The sequence below is a fragment of the Chelonia mydas genome, chromosome 8 (assembly GCF_015237465.2).
Source record: "Chelonia mydas isolate rCheMyd1 chromosome 8, rCheMyd1.pri.v2, whole genome shotgun sequence".
NCBI classification, from domain to species: domain Eukaryota; kingdom Metazoa; phylum Chordata; order Testudines; family Cheloniidae; genus Chelonia; species Chelonia mydas.
In genome coordinates this window covers 28747002-28760811 of record NC_057854.1, presented here as the reverse complement: position 1 = coordinate 28760811, position 13810 = coordinate 28747002, and the positions used below count along the sequence as shown (strand labels likewise).

Below are 13810 nucleotides of genomic sequence, written 5' to 3'. Positions count from 1 at the left end.
ATGTGAGATTGCTCACAGGTGTGAATAAGCCACATCTCTGAGCCATGTAAGTTACATCGACCTAAGCACCAACATGGACAGCGCTATGATGGTGAGAGAGCTACTCCCACTGACATAACTACTTCCGCTCACAGGGGCCGGAATAATTAAGTCGACAGGAGAGCTCTCTCCAGTCAGCTACAGCATCTGCACTAGCAGCGCTGCATCTTTTGCCATTGTAAGCTCTGTAGTGTAGCCATAGCCAAAGTCCCTTGCTATAACCACTGCTGATAGATCTTTTCCTATTACAGGCCCACGCTCTGCCCTGACGGAGGACTGCACAGGCTCCATTGCATGCATTTGCATAAGATATAAATGAAATGTCATCATAAATCTGAGTTCATTAAATTTGGTCACACCACTAACATGGATTTGATTTCTGTTCTTAGTAGGATTTTTCTTAATCTCTCACACATGCAATTTCAGCTGCTTTCCGAAAAGCAACTGTGGGTCATACGAACATCTGAAGGCAGAGTATAGGGCTCTTTTATAATTCTCTATGGACTAGATTCTGTTCAGTTTCACCCTTGACTTCAATGGAATTACTCTGCATATACATCAGAGTTTGGCCCAATATACACTGTTATATACACGTTTGATACTTCTCAATGATAAATAACTAGACTCTAACCATCACACATTTAAGATGGAAAAGGAAGCATATTTCAAAGCAGCAAGGACTTTGTTAAAAAAAAAAATCCCTGAGGGACATACAATTTAATTCTGCTTACAAAAACGTGAGCACGTGTTGTCCAGTGAGGCCAAGTACTGACCATAACACTCAGCCACAATGTTTTAGTGTTACGTTGAATTGTGAGAGTAATGCCTAGAGAGTGAAATCTCTCCTCCTTATTGCCCTGAAATAAACTACTTACGAGGATTACTTTGTCTGCTGACTGAATAACAGAAATAATCACTTAATCTGCTTAACACCTTAGCTTTCATTTAACAGCCTTGACAATCGTGAAGAGCTAAAAAGGTTAAAACAAATCACCATCCAGTTCTAACAGGAATAAATACTGTTTCATACTCAGATGAAAAAGTATCTATCATGTAGGGTGAGGGTAATGTCACTTTAGGGAATTTTAATTATGAAATGAAGCCTTAAAATGACAACTGTTCAGATATTATATGGTATCAGATGGTAATCACATTTCACTAGATCCCCTACATTCATGTAGTTTTTTGTTTTCTTACATATCCATAGAACAAAGTGCTACATGGGTTTAAAACCCATTTGCCAGTGCTGCATTTTGCAAGCTTATGTAGTTCCCTACAGCACTAGTGTTGACTTTCTACTTTTTTTTCTCCACTGAAGTAGAAAATAAAACCATTTCATTCACATAGGCCCCACCTCCATTGGAATCTGACAGGTGCTACTGTCTGCCTGTGTGGATCGATTGTGCTAATTGGTATCTGATGCTTTTAATCTATTTGCACCGGGCGAGTAGCCTCACAAAGGAAAGTGTTTGTTCCTGTACTGAACCCTTTTAACAAAAATCCAGTATTCTTAAGTGTCTCATTTTTATCATGCTTATTATCCAAACCAGTTATTGTTGCTAAGAGACTTCGCCTTTGAAATAGTTAGTTCTCAAAACATAACATAGCCATCCCTGCTCTGCTGACATCCATGGAAGGGCTAACCACTGAATTGCCTGGGAGCAAAGTCAGGCCCAATGTGCACCTCCTGGGATTTTTTTGGTTCTTCAATTGTTGAGTAACTGACCTCCAGAACCACCTTGCAGATTTCTGCCCTTAAGCCTTTTTACTGTGTCCTTTTAGGGAGTCCACGTTAAGGCACTCAATTCTACGCTTAGGCAGTAGGCACCTACAATAGGTATTTGGGCTCTGAAGTGCCAAATTAAGCACTTTGATGGAGAACTGGGCACCCTAATTTAGGCACTTAAGTTTGAAAATTAGCTCCACCCCACTTGTGGGTGTGTGTGTGTATATGCACACACACAGAGTCACTTTTTGGCAGGCTTAGCAGCATTCAAATTATATTATTTGTCAGTAAATGTCAATTTCACCTGACACACTGAAAACAGCAACAAAAAAAAGGATCATAACAATCGGCACAAGTGCAGACTCCCTGCCTTGTGTCTGCACGGATCAGGTGCCACTGACCATGCAGGAGATCAGAGACCCCTCTGTAGCCCCACTGTCACAGTCCCACTCATTTACTCCTGCACTGCCACGGGGCCTCCTGATATCCAATCCCTGCAGGTGAATGGTATCGGGAAGGCTGCGGTCTTGGCAGAGCAAAGCAGAGACCCCTGGCCAGGACTACAAGGAGGATGAGGATGACATCCGGCCACAGGGGAGGCCACCCTTCCGCTGAATGGCTCCATCCCTGAGCAGGAGCCATTCAGCAGCGGGGTGGCCTCCCCTGTAGCTGGCGGGGGGGCTCTTCTCTATCCCATCTGATCTACAGTCTTCCTCACATCTTGTGCCTGCAGAGATTGGGTATCGCTGGCTCTGCAGTTCTGCTGTCATAGCCCCACTCACTCACTTGCCAGCCAGCTGAGTGGGAGCCATCCCCCCAGCAGGAACTGTTCAGCAGCACCCCACGGCCGGGGCTCGTCCTTCTCCTTGCAGTCCTGACCAGAGGTCTCTGCACTGCTGAGCCAGGACTGCAGCCTCCCCCACACCTTGCATCCTGGTGACTTGGGCCTCTTGGCCATGCAAGGAAGGCCCTGTGGCATTGCTGTCAGTGCTGGGAGCCCTGTGTAGCCCAACTGCCAGTGCTGCCCAAACTCTAATTCCTACCCTACCTCCTTTTAATTTCTCACATTTGTAAAAACAAAAATTGTTAAGATGTTTTATTTGTTAAATTGGTTAATCATCATTAGGATAAATAAAAATCAAATGCTGCTAAGCTTAGTTAGGGACTGAAGTGGTTAGGAAATGAATTCATTCCTGGATATGAATTAAATCACCAACTCCTTCTCCAGCTGGGGTAAAGTATATAGTTAGATGTCACAAATGCATTATTGGATGGAGGCTGCCAGAAGTCCTTGTACTAAAGGCTGTTGAGCAATGTTTGCAATGTCTGAATTTTAGCTTATTGCTTTGCTGTCCAACTAAAAAGATTTTTGTAAAGAGGATTTTAAAGTTACTTTTATGTTGAGCTGTTACTGTACCTTGGCCTAGATGTTTGTCCCCAGCCCTAGGCTCTTCCAATCTGTAGCTGCCACTTCCAGCGTTTAGAGAGAGTTCAGAAAGACTTATATTTATTTCTGTATCTTCAAAGTCCATGTGGCTCAAAAAGGCATCTCCAGTTAAGAGAGGGTCTATCACTAGTGGGGAGCAGGGCGGAGAGGGAGATGACAGAGATGACCTTGGAGATAAGGATGTCATTGATTTGGGGGTCCCAGACAAAGATCTCAGAGCCTGGATACGACTGGTGGCATCTGTTTTGTGAGTTTTTGCCACCTCGTTCTCATGAATAGTGGTGATATAGCCTGAAGGCCTAAATCCAGCGGCTCCCTCCAAGAGTAAGAAGTCGACTTTGTTCTGATAGTCTGAGTCCAACTGTTCCCACTGCTCACAGTAGAGATCAGTAAAACTGGCTGAGGTGGAAGAATCCTGGCTAGAGGTGGCAAGAGATCCTCTGCTCGATGCAAGAGAGCCAGGGCTGCTGCCTGAAGAGAGGGAAAGCATGCTGGTAGAGAGGCTGCAGAAAAACACAAACATGTCAGAGAAAGCTTGACTTTTACATCGTATGAGTTCTGAAAGACACCGTGACATTTTTATGCATGACTCATCATCACACTCACCAAAATGCTGGTGCAGGTTGCTATTTTAGCTTTTAAACAACAAGACACCAGTCCATAGCCCTAGGCACCCTGACAAGTTTGAATTAAAATCCATACAGGAATGGTCACCCATCAGTACAGTTGACTGAAAATTTCCAAAATTGAATTGATGACACTTCAGTGAAAACAGGTGATATAATTTGCTTTTTTCAACAAGCTGTACTCATCATCCGATGGGCCCTCTCTTACACACACACAAACACACACACACAATCGTCAACTCAATGCATCAAAGGATTAGAGTAACAGCATTCTTTGTTCAATTATGTGGTGGCCCTCTGGTTCTTCTTAACCTTCAAGGGGGAGCATGAGAACAGGTTCTTTGCCCCATACAGGAGAGATCAGTTAATGCCACAGTGAGGAGATGACAATCTCTTCATGTCACAGGAAGGGTTTCCAGTTGTCTAACCGCAAACTTCAACCCAGAATACGGCCTGCTGTGAAGTTCAGCCTGCAACTGTCTGGGATGGGCCCAGTAACCTGCTGTTCTGAACTGACTTGCAAATTCATCTATGTGAAAAATTAGCATTGCCGAGCAGAATCAGCCTCAGTTATTCCACTGCCACAATAGTGAGTGACTAAACACAGCTCTGACTACCCATTTACCCCTGGAGATCTGCCTCAAATCAGAATTAATCTCAAGTGAAGTAAGTGTTAGTTGAGTCCTTGGAGGATGCTTGTTCACATAAAAAGACCCCAACAATGCAGCACAATTGTTTCTGCTCAGTAGAAACTCAGAACTGACATAGGAGATGTTATAAATCAGGAAGTAATACATTGGCAAGCCTGTACTAGGACTGTTTTAAAGCTAGCCTTATTTGGCTTTCATTTCATAAGTGGGAAATTCACAACAACTTTTATTTAAGAGAAGCAGAATGCAATGGGGTAAAGCGTGTAAGAGGATTTTGTTGATGTAAGAACGCTGGACTTGTAGACTTGTTTTAATAAGATGATGAACAATTTGTATTTTTGTGTCAGTTATGATATCAGCAAGAACAAAATAAAATACCATTCCCAAACTAAAACAGAACTATATAACCCCTTAGTCCTCACATATGTTACCAGCGAGGAGTTCCTTGGTGCATGATCCTACAAATACTTAATTACCAAGTACAATACTTACTACCCTGAGCAGTTCCATTTAAGTCAATGGAACTACTCAGCATAGTAAGTACTATACTGCAAACACTAGTAGTCTTAGAGCCTTTAGCCCTCACTTCAGATCTAGATTTGCTATTGTTTAAAAACTTGGGTTATTTTTAACATGATCTAAAAAAAAAATCCTAATGCTGAAAAAGCTAGGGAAATGTTAATTAATAAGCATAACATTACTTAAGTAACTGCAATGCTGTCTAGGAGTGGTGCTAAATAAATGATACACCATATGCTTGTTCTTTTAAGGAAAACATGCAGAGTTCAGCAGAGTTTTAGCACAGATTGCCTTCTGCGCTAGGTTGGCAGATGTGTATCACATCAGTCTTATGAAAACCACCTGTTGTGTGAAGCATGGCTTAAAAGAGGCCACCAGCATTTGAGTATGAACCTTGGTAATGTTTGTAAGACTATTGAGAGCTAGTAAATACACTCTATTATAAAACAGTTGTAATTTCATTCAGGGCCGCCCAGAGGATTCAGGGGGCCTGGGGTCTCTGGCGATGGGGGTCCTTCTGCTCCGGGTCTTTGGGGCACTTCGCCGAAGACATGGAGTGAAAGGACCCCTCGCCACCGAAGACCCGGAGCAGAAGAAGCGGTGGCGGGTCTTTGGCGGTGGGTCCTTCACTCCGGGTGTGTTCGGCAGCACTAAAGGACCTGCTGCTGAAGTGCCGCCGAAAACTCTCGTGGGGGCCCCTGCGGGGCTCGGGGGCCTGGGGCAAATTGCCCCACTCTCCTCCCCACCCCGCCCGGGGCAGCCCTGAGTTCATTTTTAAAGGATGCTTCTTATTCTTTCTCTGTGACAGAAAGTTTGGCTGAACTTCATTATATTGCACATACAAATACATGCACACAAGCATTTGCTCATACTGTGTGTTTGCCCTAATCACTGAGTGAGTGTGTTAAGAACAGAAAGTACGGTGCACAGAGTAAGGAAATAATGAGTTACACAGCCCACGCGGTGAACTGGGAAATGAATGCATGATGCAGCTCCATGCGCTAGAAATAATGCCTACTTCACCATGTAGGAATAGCTACCTATCTTCAATAGTTCTAAGTGGCCTCTCTAAGAGTCAGATATCTTGCACTAAAATTTCTTTCCAGTCTTTTCACTATTGCCTTAATGAAAGAGGATAGGCCTCAGAGCAGAATCCAAAAGGAAAAACAGCAAAGAATAACATCAGCTCAGTTTGCCCAGTTGATAGAAACCCTATTTCTCCAATGGATGGGCCAACTCTGTATCGAGTTCTGAGGATGATATATGTGTACTTGTCTCCAAAGCTATCAACTTTATCCTTTTCCGTTTGTCTGAACAAACGGAGTACACAATATTTCATTAGAACAAGTTCAAAGATACCATAAATACAATAGGCACATTTACAAGCAGGAGCATAAATCTGAAGTCCACTTTCAGAGATACGTGTGCTGTGAGTGGCATAATTATCAGGCATAATAATACATGCTTATTTGCTAAGATTAGACCCTTAGTAATGTCAACTTCTGTGATAAATTACCTTATTACTCCCATCCCTCACCCAAATCCAAGCAATTTATTATTTCAACTCTTATTATAGAAAATTTGAGCACTATGATAAGGGAGAAAGGACAGTCATGTGATGCCCATTTAAAGCATATGTAAATCTCTGAAAGACTAAAAACTCACTTTTTCAGCTGGGTGTGTAACATTACAACTAATCGTGTTGTTTCCTCCAGTTCGTGGACCAACTGATTTCTTTTGCTATTCAACTTCAATCTAGAGAAGACAGCAAAGATGGACAATAAGTTAAAATGACATTTTAATATTAAAATGAAGACCAAGCAGTAAACTGTGCCCTTACTATGCAATTCCGCTGAGACTAAGTAGGAGTAAATTAGGACAGTAATCAGCCCCGTGTGAAACAGTTCTATACTATTTTCATTTTTTTTGTTTGCTTAGTTTTTTAAACAGCTTCAAAGAAAACTAAAATCTGGGGCCCAGTCCTGCTAATGCTTATTTCTGGGTAGAGCAGCAAGCATATACCTGGCTGTGTTTCTAGGGTCAGTCCATAGACATTTGGTAGTCACTTTTGGATAACTCAGGAGGCATTTTGCCAGTCACACAGTTAGAGTTTTACAGTCAATGTAACAGAAGTGTGAGTTTGTGAATTATCCTTTCACTCAATTTCAAAAAGGAGAGGGAATACATTTTTCATATCAAATATTTCTCTAAATAAAATAGGTTTAAAAAATCACATCGCTAAAGACATTTATGATCCAGTGTAATTTCCAGATTTATAAAATATATTTCTACGCATTCAAATTCTAATGAGCGCACACAGCTCCATTGTTTTCCTTCAGCTGTTTAATGTCACCAGAGTAGTGCTAAGCAGCTGGAGCAGACCCAGAATCTGCCTCTATAATTGGTAATGAGGCATGATATATTTGTGATTGGGTTTTCAGTGGGAGATTCTCCACACACACACCTAATGACAAAAGTGGGTTTTTCAGGCACTTCCCTCCTACACCTCTCCTCCCACTGAAGGAGCTTTACTAGAAACTCCTCACCATAGTACCTGGTATCTAGTTTATGTAAATAGAAACAAAGATGAATGTTAGGTAGTATACTGACACTGCCTGAGGCTTCATGTACCATCAAGAGTCTAAATCCAGTCTAGCTAAAACCAGGCTTGTCTACGCAGCCAGTTAGTGTGCGGCAAGCTAGAGAGTGTGAATCTACAGTGCACCAGTGGTCACGCATCAACTCGCCATGTGGACCCTGTTTGCTGCACACCCTGGCTTGCTACAGACTTACTCACCGTGTAGACAATCCCCAGGAGTCAGGGAAAAGACAGCCAGAAAATGGCCAACATGCGTTGGACCGCTTAAAAAACAAGTTCCAGACCAAAGAACTCTCTCCTGGAAAATCCTTGCCATCAAGCCTGAAGAGATCAACTTAGAGAGCAACAGGAGAGCAAGAACAATCTTTACTTACTTACACAATAAAGCATAAAGAATGGGAGGGGAGAGGGGCAGTGGGCCACTGGATATGGCACTGGGCAGGCAATCAGGAGCACTAAGTTCTATTCCCGGCACCATCACTGACCTTCTGTAAGCTACTGGGCATGTCATTTACCTCAGGGCCTCAGTTTCCTCTCCCATCCTTTGTCCATTGTCTATTTTGACTAGAAGGTCTCTGGGTTCAGGGCCTTCTCTCACTATATATTTGTACAGCACCTACTACAATCTGATTTGACTCTCTTTTGGGGCCTCTAACCACTACTATAACACCAATAAAAAACAGATAGCCAAGGCCAGCTCAGTTGGGGCACATGAAAGTTTTAAATTTTGAGGATGATACTAAGCTGGGAGGGGTTGCAAGTGCTTTGGAGGATAGGATTAAAATTCAAAATGTTCCAGACAAACTGGAGAAATGGTCTGAAGTAAACAGGATGAAATTCAAAACAGACAATTGCAAGGTACTTCACTTAGGAAGGAACGATCAGTTGCACACATACAAAATGGGAAATGACTGCCTAGGAAGGAGTACGGCGGAAAGGGGTCTGGGGGTCAGAGTGGACCACAAGCTAAATATGAGTCAACAGTGTAACACTGTTGCAAAAAAAAAAAAAAAAAAAAAAGCAATCATCATTCTGGGATGTATTAGCTGGAGTGTTGTAAGCAAGACGTGAGAAGTAATTCTTCTGCTCTACTCCATGCTGGTTAGGCCTCAGCTGGAGTACTGTGTCCAGTTCTGGGCACCACATTTCAGGAAAGATGTGGACAAATTGGGAGGAAAATCCAGAGAAGAGCAACAAAAATGATTAAAGGTCTAGAAAACATGACCTGTGAGGGAAGATTGAAAAAAAAAATGGTTTATTTAGTCTGGAGAAGAGAAGATGAGGGGGGACATAATTACAGTTTTCAAATACATAAAAGGTTGGTACAAGGAAGAGGGTAAAAAATTGTTCTCCTTAACCTCTGAAAATAGGACAAGAAGCAAAGGGCTTAAATTTCAGCAAGGGATATTTAGATGAACATTAGGAAAAACTTCCTCTCAGGGTGGTTAAGCACTGGAACAAATTGCCCAGGGAGGTTGTGGAATCTCCATCAGTGGAGGTTTTAAAGAACAGGTTAGACAAACACCTGTCAGGGATAGTCTAGTTATTACGTAGTCCTGCCTTGCATGCAGGGGACTAGACTAGATGACCTACTGAGGTCCTTTCCCGTCCTACACTCTTATGATTTACACCACAACCATATTTTATATGTATGTAGGTAAAGCAAGAGAAATTCCCTTGAAGCACTAGCATTACTTCCGATTTACAATGGTGTAAGAGAGCAGATTTTGCATTTTTGCCCTTAGTTAGAACATTTTCCATAGTAGAAGGAAAAGTGGGGTAACCCATGCAATTGAAACAGCAGGTATTCAATAGGGATTAGAAAGCAAAATATGATCACTCGGCTATATGAAGTTCTCATTGAATCCAGCTCTTCTTCGTAAAGAAAACTCAGCACAAGCACTGAAAAGCAAGTTTTCAGGGCTTACAAGTTTTGCAGTGAGGAAACCAGATGGAGATTTTAATGAACTCGCACATTTAGATTATATGTTTCCTGTTCTAATGATATTAAAGTATCTTCAACTTCATAAGGCATAATTTATTTTGAAAAATAGAAGCCCTACCCTGACAGCTGTCGCATTGTAGGCTTTTCTTGATTTATACCTTTGGGCCAAGGGTAGTTTTTAAATTTGTTACTAGAATTTCAGCTAGAAATTTAGTCTTTCATCTCACTTCAGAGAACTTCTGAAATACTAATTAAGTTCATAGCTGTACACACTTCAAAGTGTATATATATATATCTATATATATATATATATATATATATATCTATCTATCTATCTGAGTACACTGTGCTTTATAGAGGGTGAAAATTTGATTGATGCAGAAGTGAAATGGATTCTCAGCGGCACCATTAACAAAGGGGGATGCCACTACAGAGTAGTATGTCTAAAAATAAGCTTTTCCTCCCTGCTCCCACCCTCAGTTCTTTTGTGACATCCCAAAATGAGTGTTTCCATAAACTCCAAGTAAAGGAGTTAATTTTAGAATGGTAGTAGGAGCCATTCATTTAGCTAGAAGTGTTTCACAATAGTAAAAACTCATGTGATCATGGATCTCTACAGTGTCTGGAATTTTTCCAATATGCATGAATATATTTTTAGCATACTTGTGTAGGATAGCAGCTAATTACACAGAGTAAATGAGAAGGGGAGGGGTGCTTGGGGACAAAACCTTTTTTTCAGACTAAACCTTAAAAGCAGAAGACTTCTCAGCTGCCTGTGGACATTCCTAGAACCTCAGGGCACCTTGCTATTTTGCCATGATAAAACTTGATTATTTATTTTTATTCTACCTCTAAGCCAGTAATTTAAGCTTTCCTCTGCTCTGGTTACATACCTCTCTGTTAAGGCTTTGCTTTGAGTATCTCTTGCAGCTTGAAGGTCTTCCTCTAGACGTTTTCTCTCCATCTCCAATCTTTCCACTTCAACCCGAGTCCACTTCCGGGGGCTAATGAATCGCATTTCCTTTAAGAGCTCCTCCTTCTCATTGATTAATATTAGTCGGTCCCGTTCTGAATCCAGCACACCTGGCCAGGCCTCACTATCCAGTTTAGCTAGATGTATTTTTAGGTTTGCTATTCTATAGAAAAAAAATAAAGTGCACTTCACGTACAGTGTTTGTGTTTAGTGGCCTGAGCCCAGCTGCTACTGGACACATGTCCACATAATGAACCACCATGACAATTAGCATCTTTGCTAAGCTGCTCAGCCTGGAGCCTGAACTACCCTCCCCCACTGGCATTGTTTACACTATGATTTTTCAGATCCACGATTGTCAACAGTGCAGCACCAAAAGGAAATTACAACGTATGTAAGACCCAGAAGTTTTTAACCACATCTTCTAACAGGGATAGATACCAGACCCATCTGAGAATTGCCTGCACTGCTGCTTCCACCAGCTGTACCCAATAGAAGTTATGGGAGTGAAAAACATCTTGGTGTAAACCCTAGAGATGTTCCATCCAAGTCAGAGCTGATACATACAGGCTGATACACACTGCCACTGTCAGTGCTCTACTTGTTTTGTGGATTGAGAGAACTTTGTACTTCAGGGCTGTGAAGTGCTCTCTATGGATACCAGATTAAGTCACTTACATTTCAAATGAAAAAACTGATCTTGTACTGACAAAGCTAATATGCTAGCTAGTACTAAAAGAATCTGAATATTGAATATTGAACAGTTTTAGTAAGCACATTTACAGGCCACATTAAAGTATACATAAACACAACAAATGTTAACCCTAACTAATGCATCTGGATACTGTGTGAATGAGCTTGTTCCTAACCCCTCAGCTCTGAGTTTCAGGGCACCCTGCTATTTTGAACAAGGTTCCTCAGTGCAAGTCCAGATTTGAAAAAAATCGAAGAATTAAAACTTAAACCTCAGGCAGCAGCAACATGTGTGTATGTTAACAGTCAAAGGGGTGACAAAATATCACTCTGAATCACTAGTCACTTATTTACTGCATAAAAACTATTTTGATTACAGGCATTATTCCAAAGCTCAACATTAAACTTTATAGTTACTGGTACTTCAGGGCTGTATTATATGTTCAAGAACCTAAAAGATAGGTACTGAATAATCAAAAGAAGGGAATCAACAGCAATAGCTGGTATATCAGTAACTATAATGGTTTCAATAGAATAATAGCTGGAGTTTTAGTGGGTAGCTATATAGCAGATCAGATTGCATAAGTTTCCATTCTAGCTACCTGGACTCAAGTCACTTGGGTTTTTGAAGCTTTCCCCTTTAAGGATGAAGTTTTCCATGCTTTTTCTCTGACAAAACGTGGACCTTTGTGGAAAGATTATAAAAAAAGGTTCAGCAGTTTTGATATAAAATATGAAAGATGGGTTGTTGTTTGTTTGGGGGGATTCTTTTTTAACAGCTCTACAGCTGAAAAGGCTGGTGGCTGGGAAGATGAACTTTGGCATGCAAATTGCCCTCATGAGACAGTAGTTACACATCTCATTCAGGGTGTGATAAGACTGGAGTTAAACTGAAGTCAACTGGTTGCCAATCTGAGTTTGCCAATTCTTCTGTACTCTGGACATACTACATTGTTCCAGAACACAAATGTTTGAGGTTTATGCTAGGCTGAGCATGTACAATTGTATTTATTAACTCAGGTAAATGGGCAGCCAACTAACTGGAATTAAAATCTTAGTCTAAATACACTCTCGGGTACAGACTAAATCCAAACCCTGATTGGCTTGTCAGAGTTAGCAGGATCACAGAAAAGGGGGAAGCCGCTGTTACATGGTTGTCAAATTTCATACTGGTAGCCGTGTTAGTCTGTATCAGCAAAAAGAACGAGGAGTACTTGTGGCACCTTAGAGACTAACCAATTTATTTGACCATAAGCTTTCCTGGGCTACAGCCCACTTCATCAGATGCATGCAGTGGAAAATACAGTAGGAAGATAGACATATACACACAGAAAACATGAAAAAATGGGTGTTGCCAAAGCCACTATAGCCCACGAAAGCTTATGCTCAAATAAATTTGTTAGTCTCTAAGGTGCCACAAGTACTCCTGTTCTTTTTATGGTTGTCAAAGGCTCTCAGGATTCAACTTCAGCCCTCCAGCTCCAAAGCACAGGAGGACCAAAAGTCCATAGGCCTCTATGAAAGGGAGGCAACCTGGCCAGGACTAAGCCTACCTAACTTATTCTTATTACCCTAGAATGGATGTTAATGCTTTTTCTGTCACTTTGCTGCAAAGAAGCCACATTTGGGGGGGCCCATTCTTACTGCAGAGCCAGTTCCCATGGCAGGGTTGCTTCTTCTTAATTAATTTAAATTCTATGTTTATTAGAAATTCATCCTGAATATTTTTAGGCCTTCTTAGAGCTTTTTGTTTCTGACTGCTTGATTAAGTGCAACAGTGTGCTCCAATGAAGAATTCACAGTGGCATTAATTTATAATCCAAGAATTCCTCAGTGCATTTTGAAGGAATATGAATTTTTATAAGAGGATTGCTTCGTATTAATCTGATCACTCTTGGCATACATTTGCATGGATATGGCTTTTCAATGGAATTTGCTCTCAATGCTCTGCACACATTCTTACACTTGTTTTAAAAACTAACCCTGAAGTTGCCCCTGCTTTGCAAGCAACCATTCTTTGCTTTTTCGATTAAAAAAATAAACCCACTTTTAAAGTCCAAAAAAATTCTTTCATCGTTATGGAATAAATGCTTTGCAAACGACTTGGCATTTAGCTGAAAACTCCAGCCCTTCAGCATTCACAGACTGAGTATTTAAACCATATCATTCATGCACAAGTCCAGATTTGCATTACAAAGAAATCAGCAATAGTAGGTTCTGAGGTGCCAGGCACATAGTCATTCTGAGTGCCTATCACCTCTGAGGCTGAAGGAAGTGGAGGAAAGGATGCTTAGGTTTTTTTTTAACTGTACTATTTTTAAATAGAACAGTCATTCTAGATCAGTGATTCTCAAACTAGGGCCGCTGCTTGTTCAGGGAAAGCCCCTGGTGGGCCGGGCCGATTTGTTTACCTGCTGTGTCCGCAGGTTCAGCCGATAGCGGCTCCTACTGGCCGCGGTTTGCCGCTCCAGGCCAATGGGGGCTGTGGGAAGCGACACAGGCTGAGGGATGTGCTGGCCACCCTTCCTGCAGCCCCCATTGGCCTGGAGCTGCGAACCGTGGCCAGTGGGAGCTGTAATGAGCCGAACCTGCT

The 13810-nt window shown here is 41.7% G+C and overlaps 1 protein-coding gene across 2 annotated transcripts in view; it reads right to left on the bottom strand.

The window, feature by feature from the left end:
• WWC1 (WW and C2 domain containing 1) overlaps nt 1-13810 on the bottom strand; it is a 131031-nt gene that overhangs the window by 30049 nt on the left and 87172 nt on the right. For both annotated transcript variants that reach the window (XM_007071451.4, XM_037907894.2), the window contains exons 9-11: nt 10445-10687; nt 6673-6762; nt 3183-3715 (exon numbers count right to left, since the gene is read on the bottom strand). In XM_007071451.4, coding sequence (XP_007071513.2) covers nt 3183-3715; nt 6673-6762; nt 10445-10687 — 866 coding nt within the window. The remainder of the gene's footprint in view (nt 1-3182; nt 3716-6672; nt 6763-10444; nt 10688-13810) is intronic.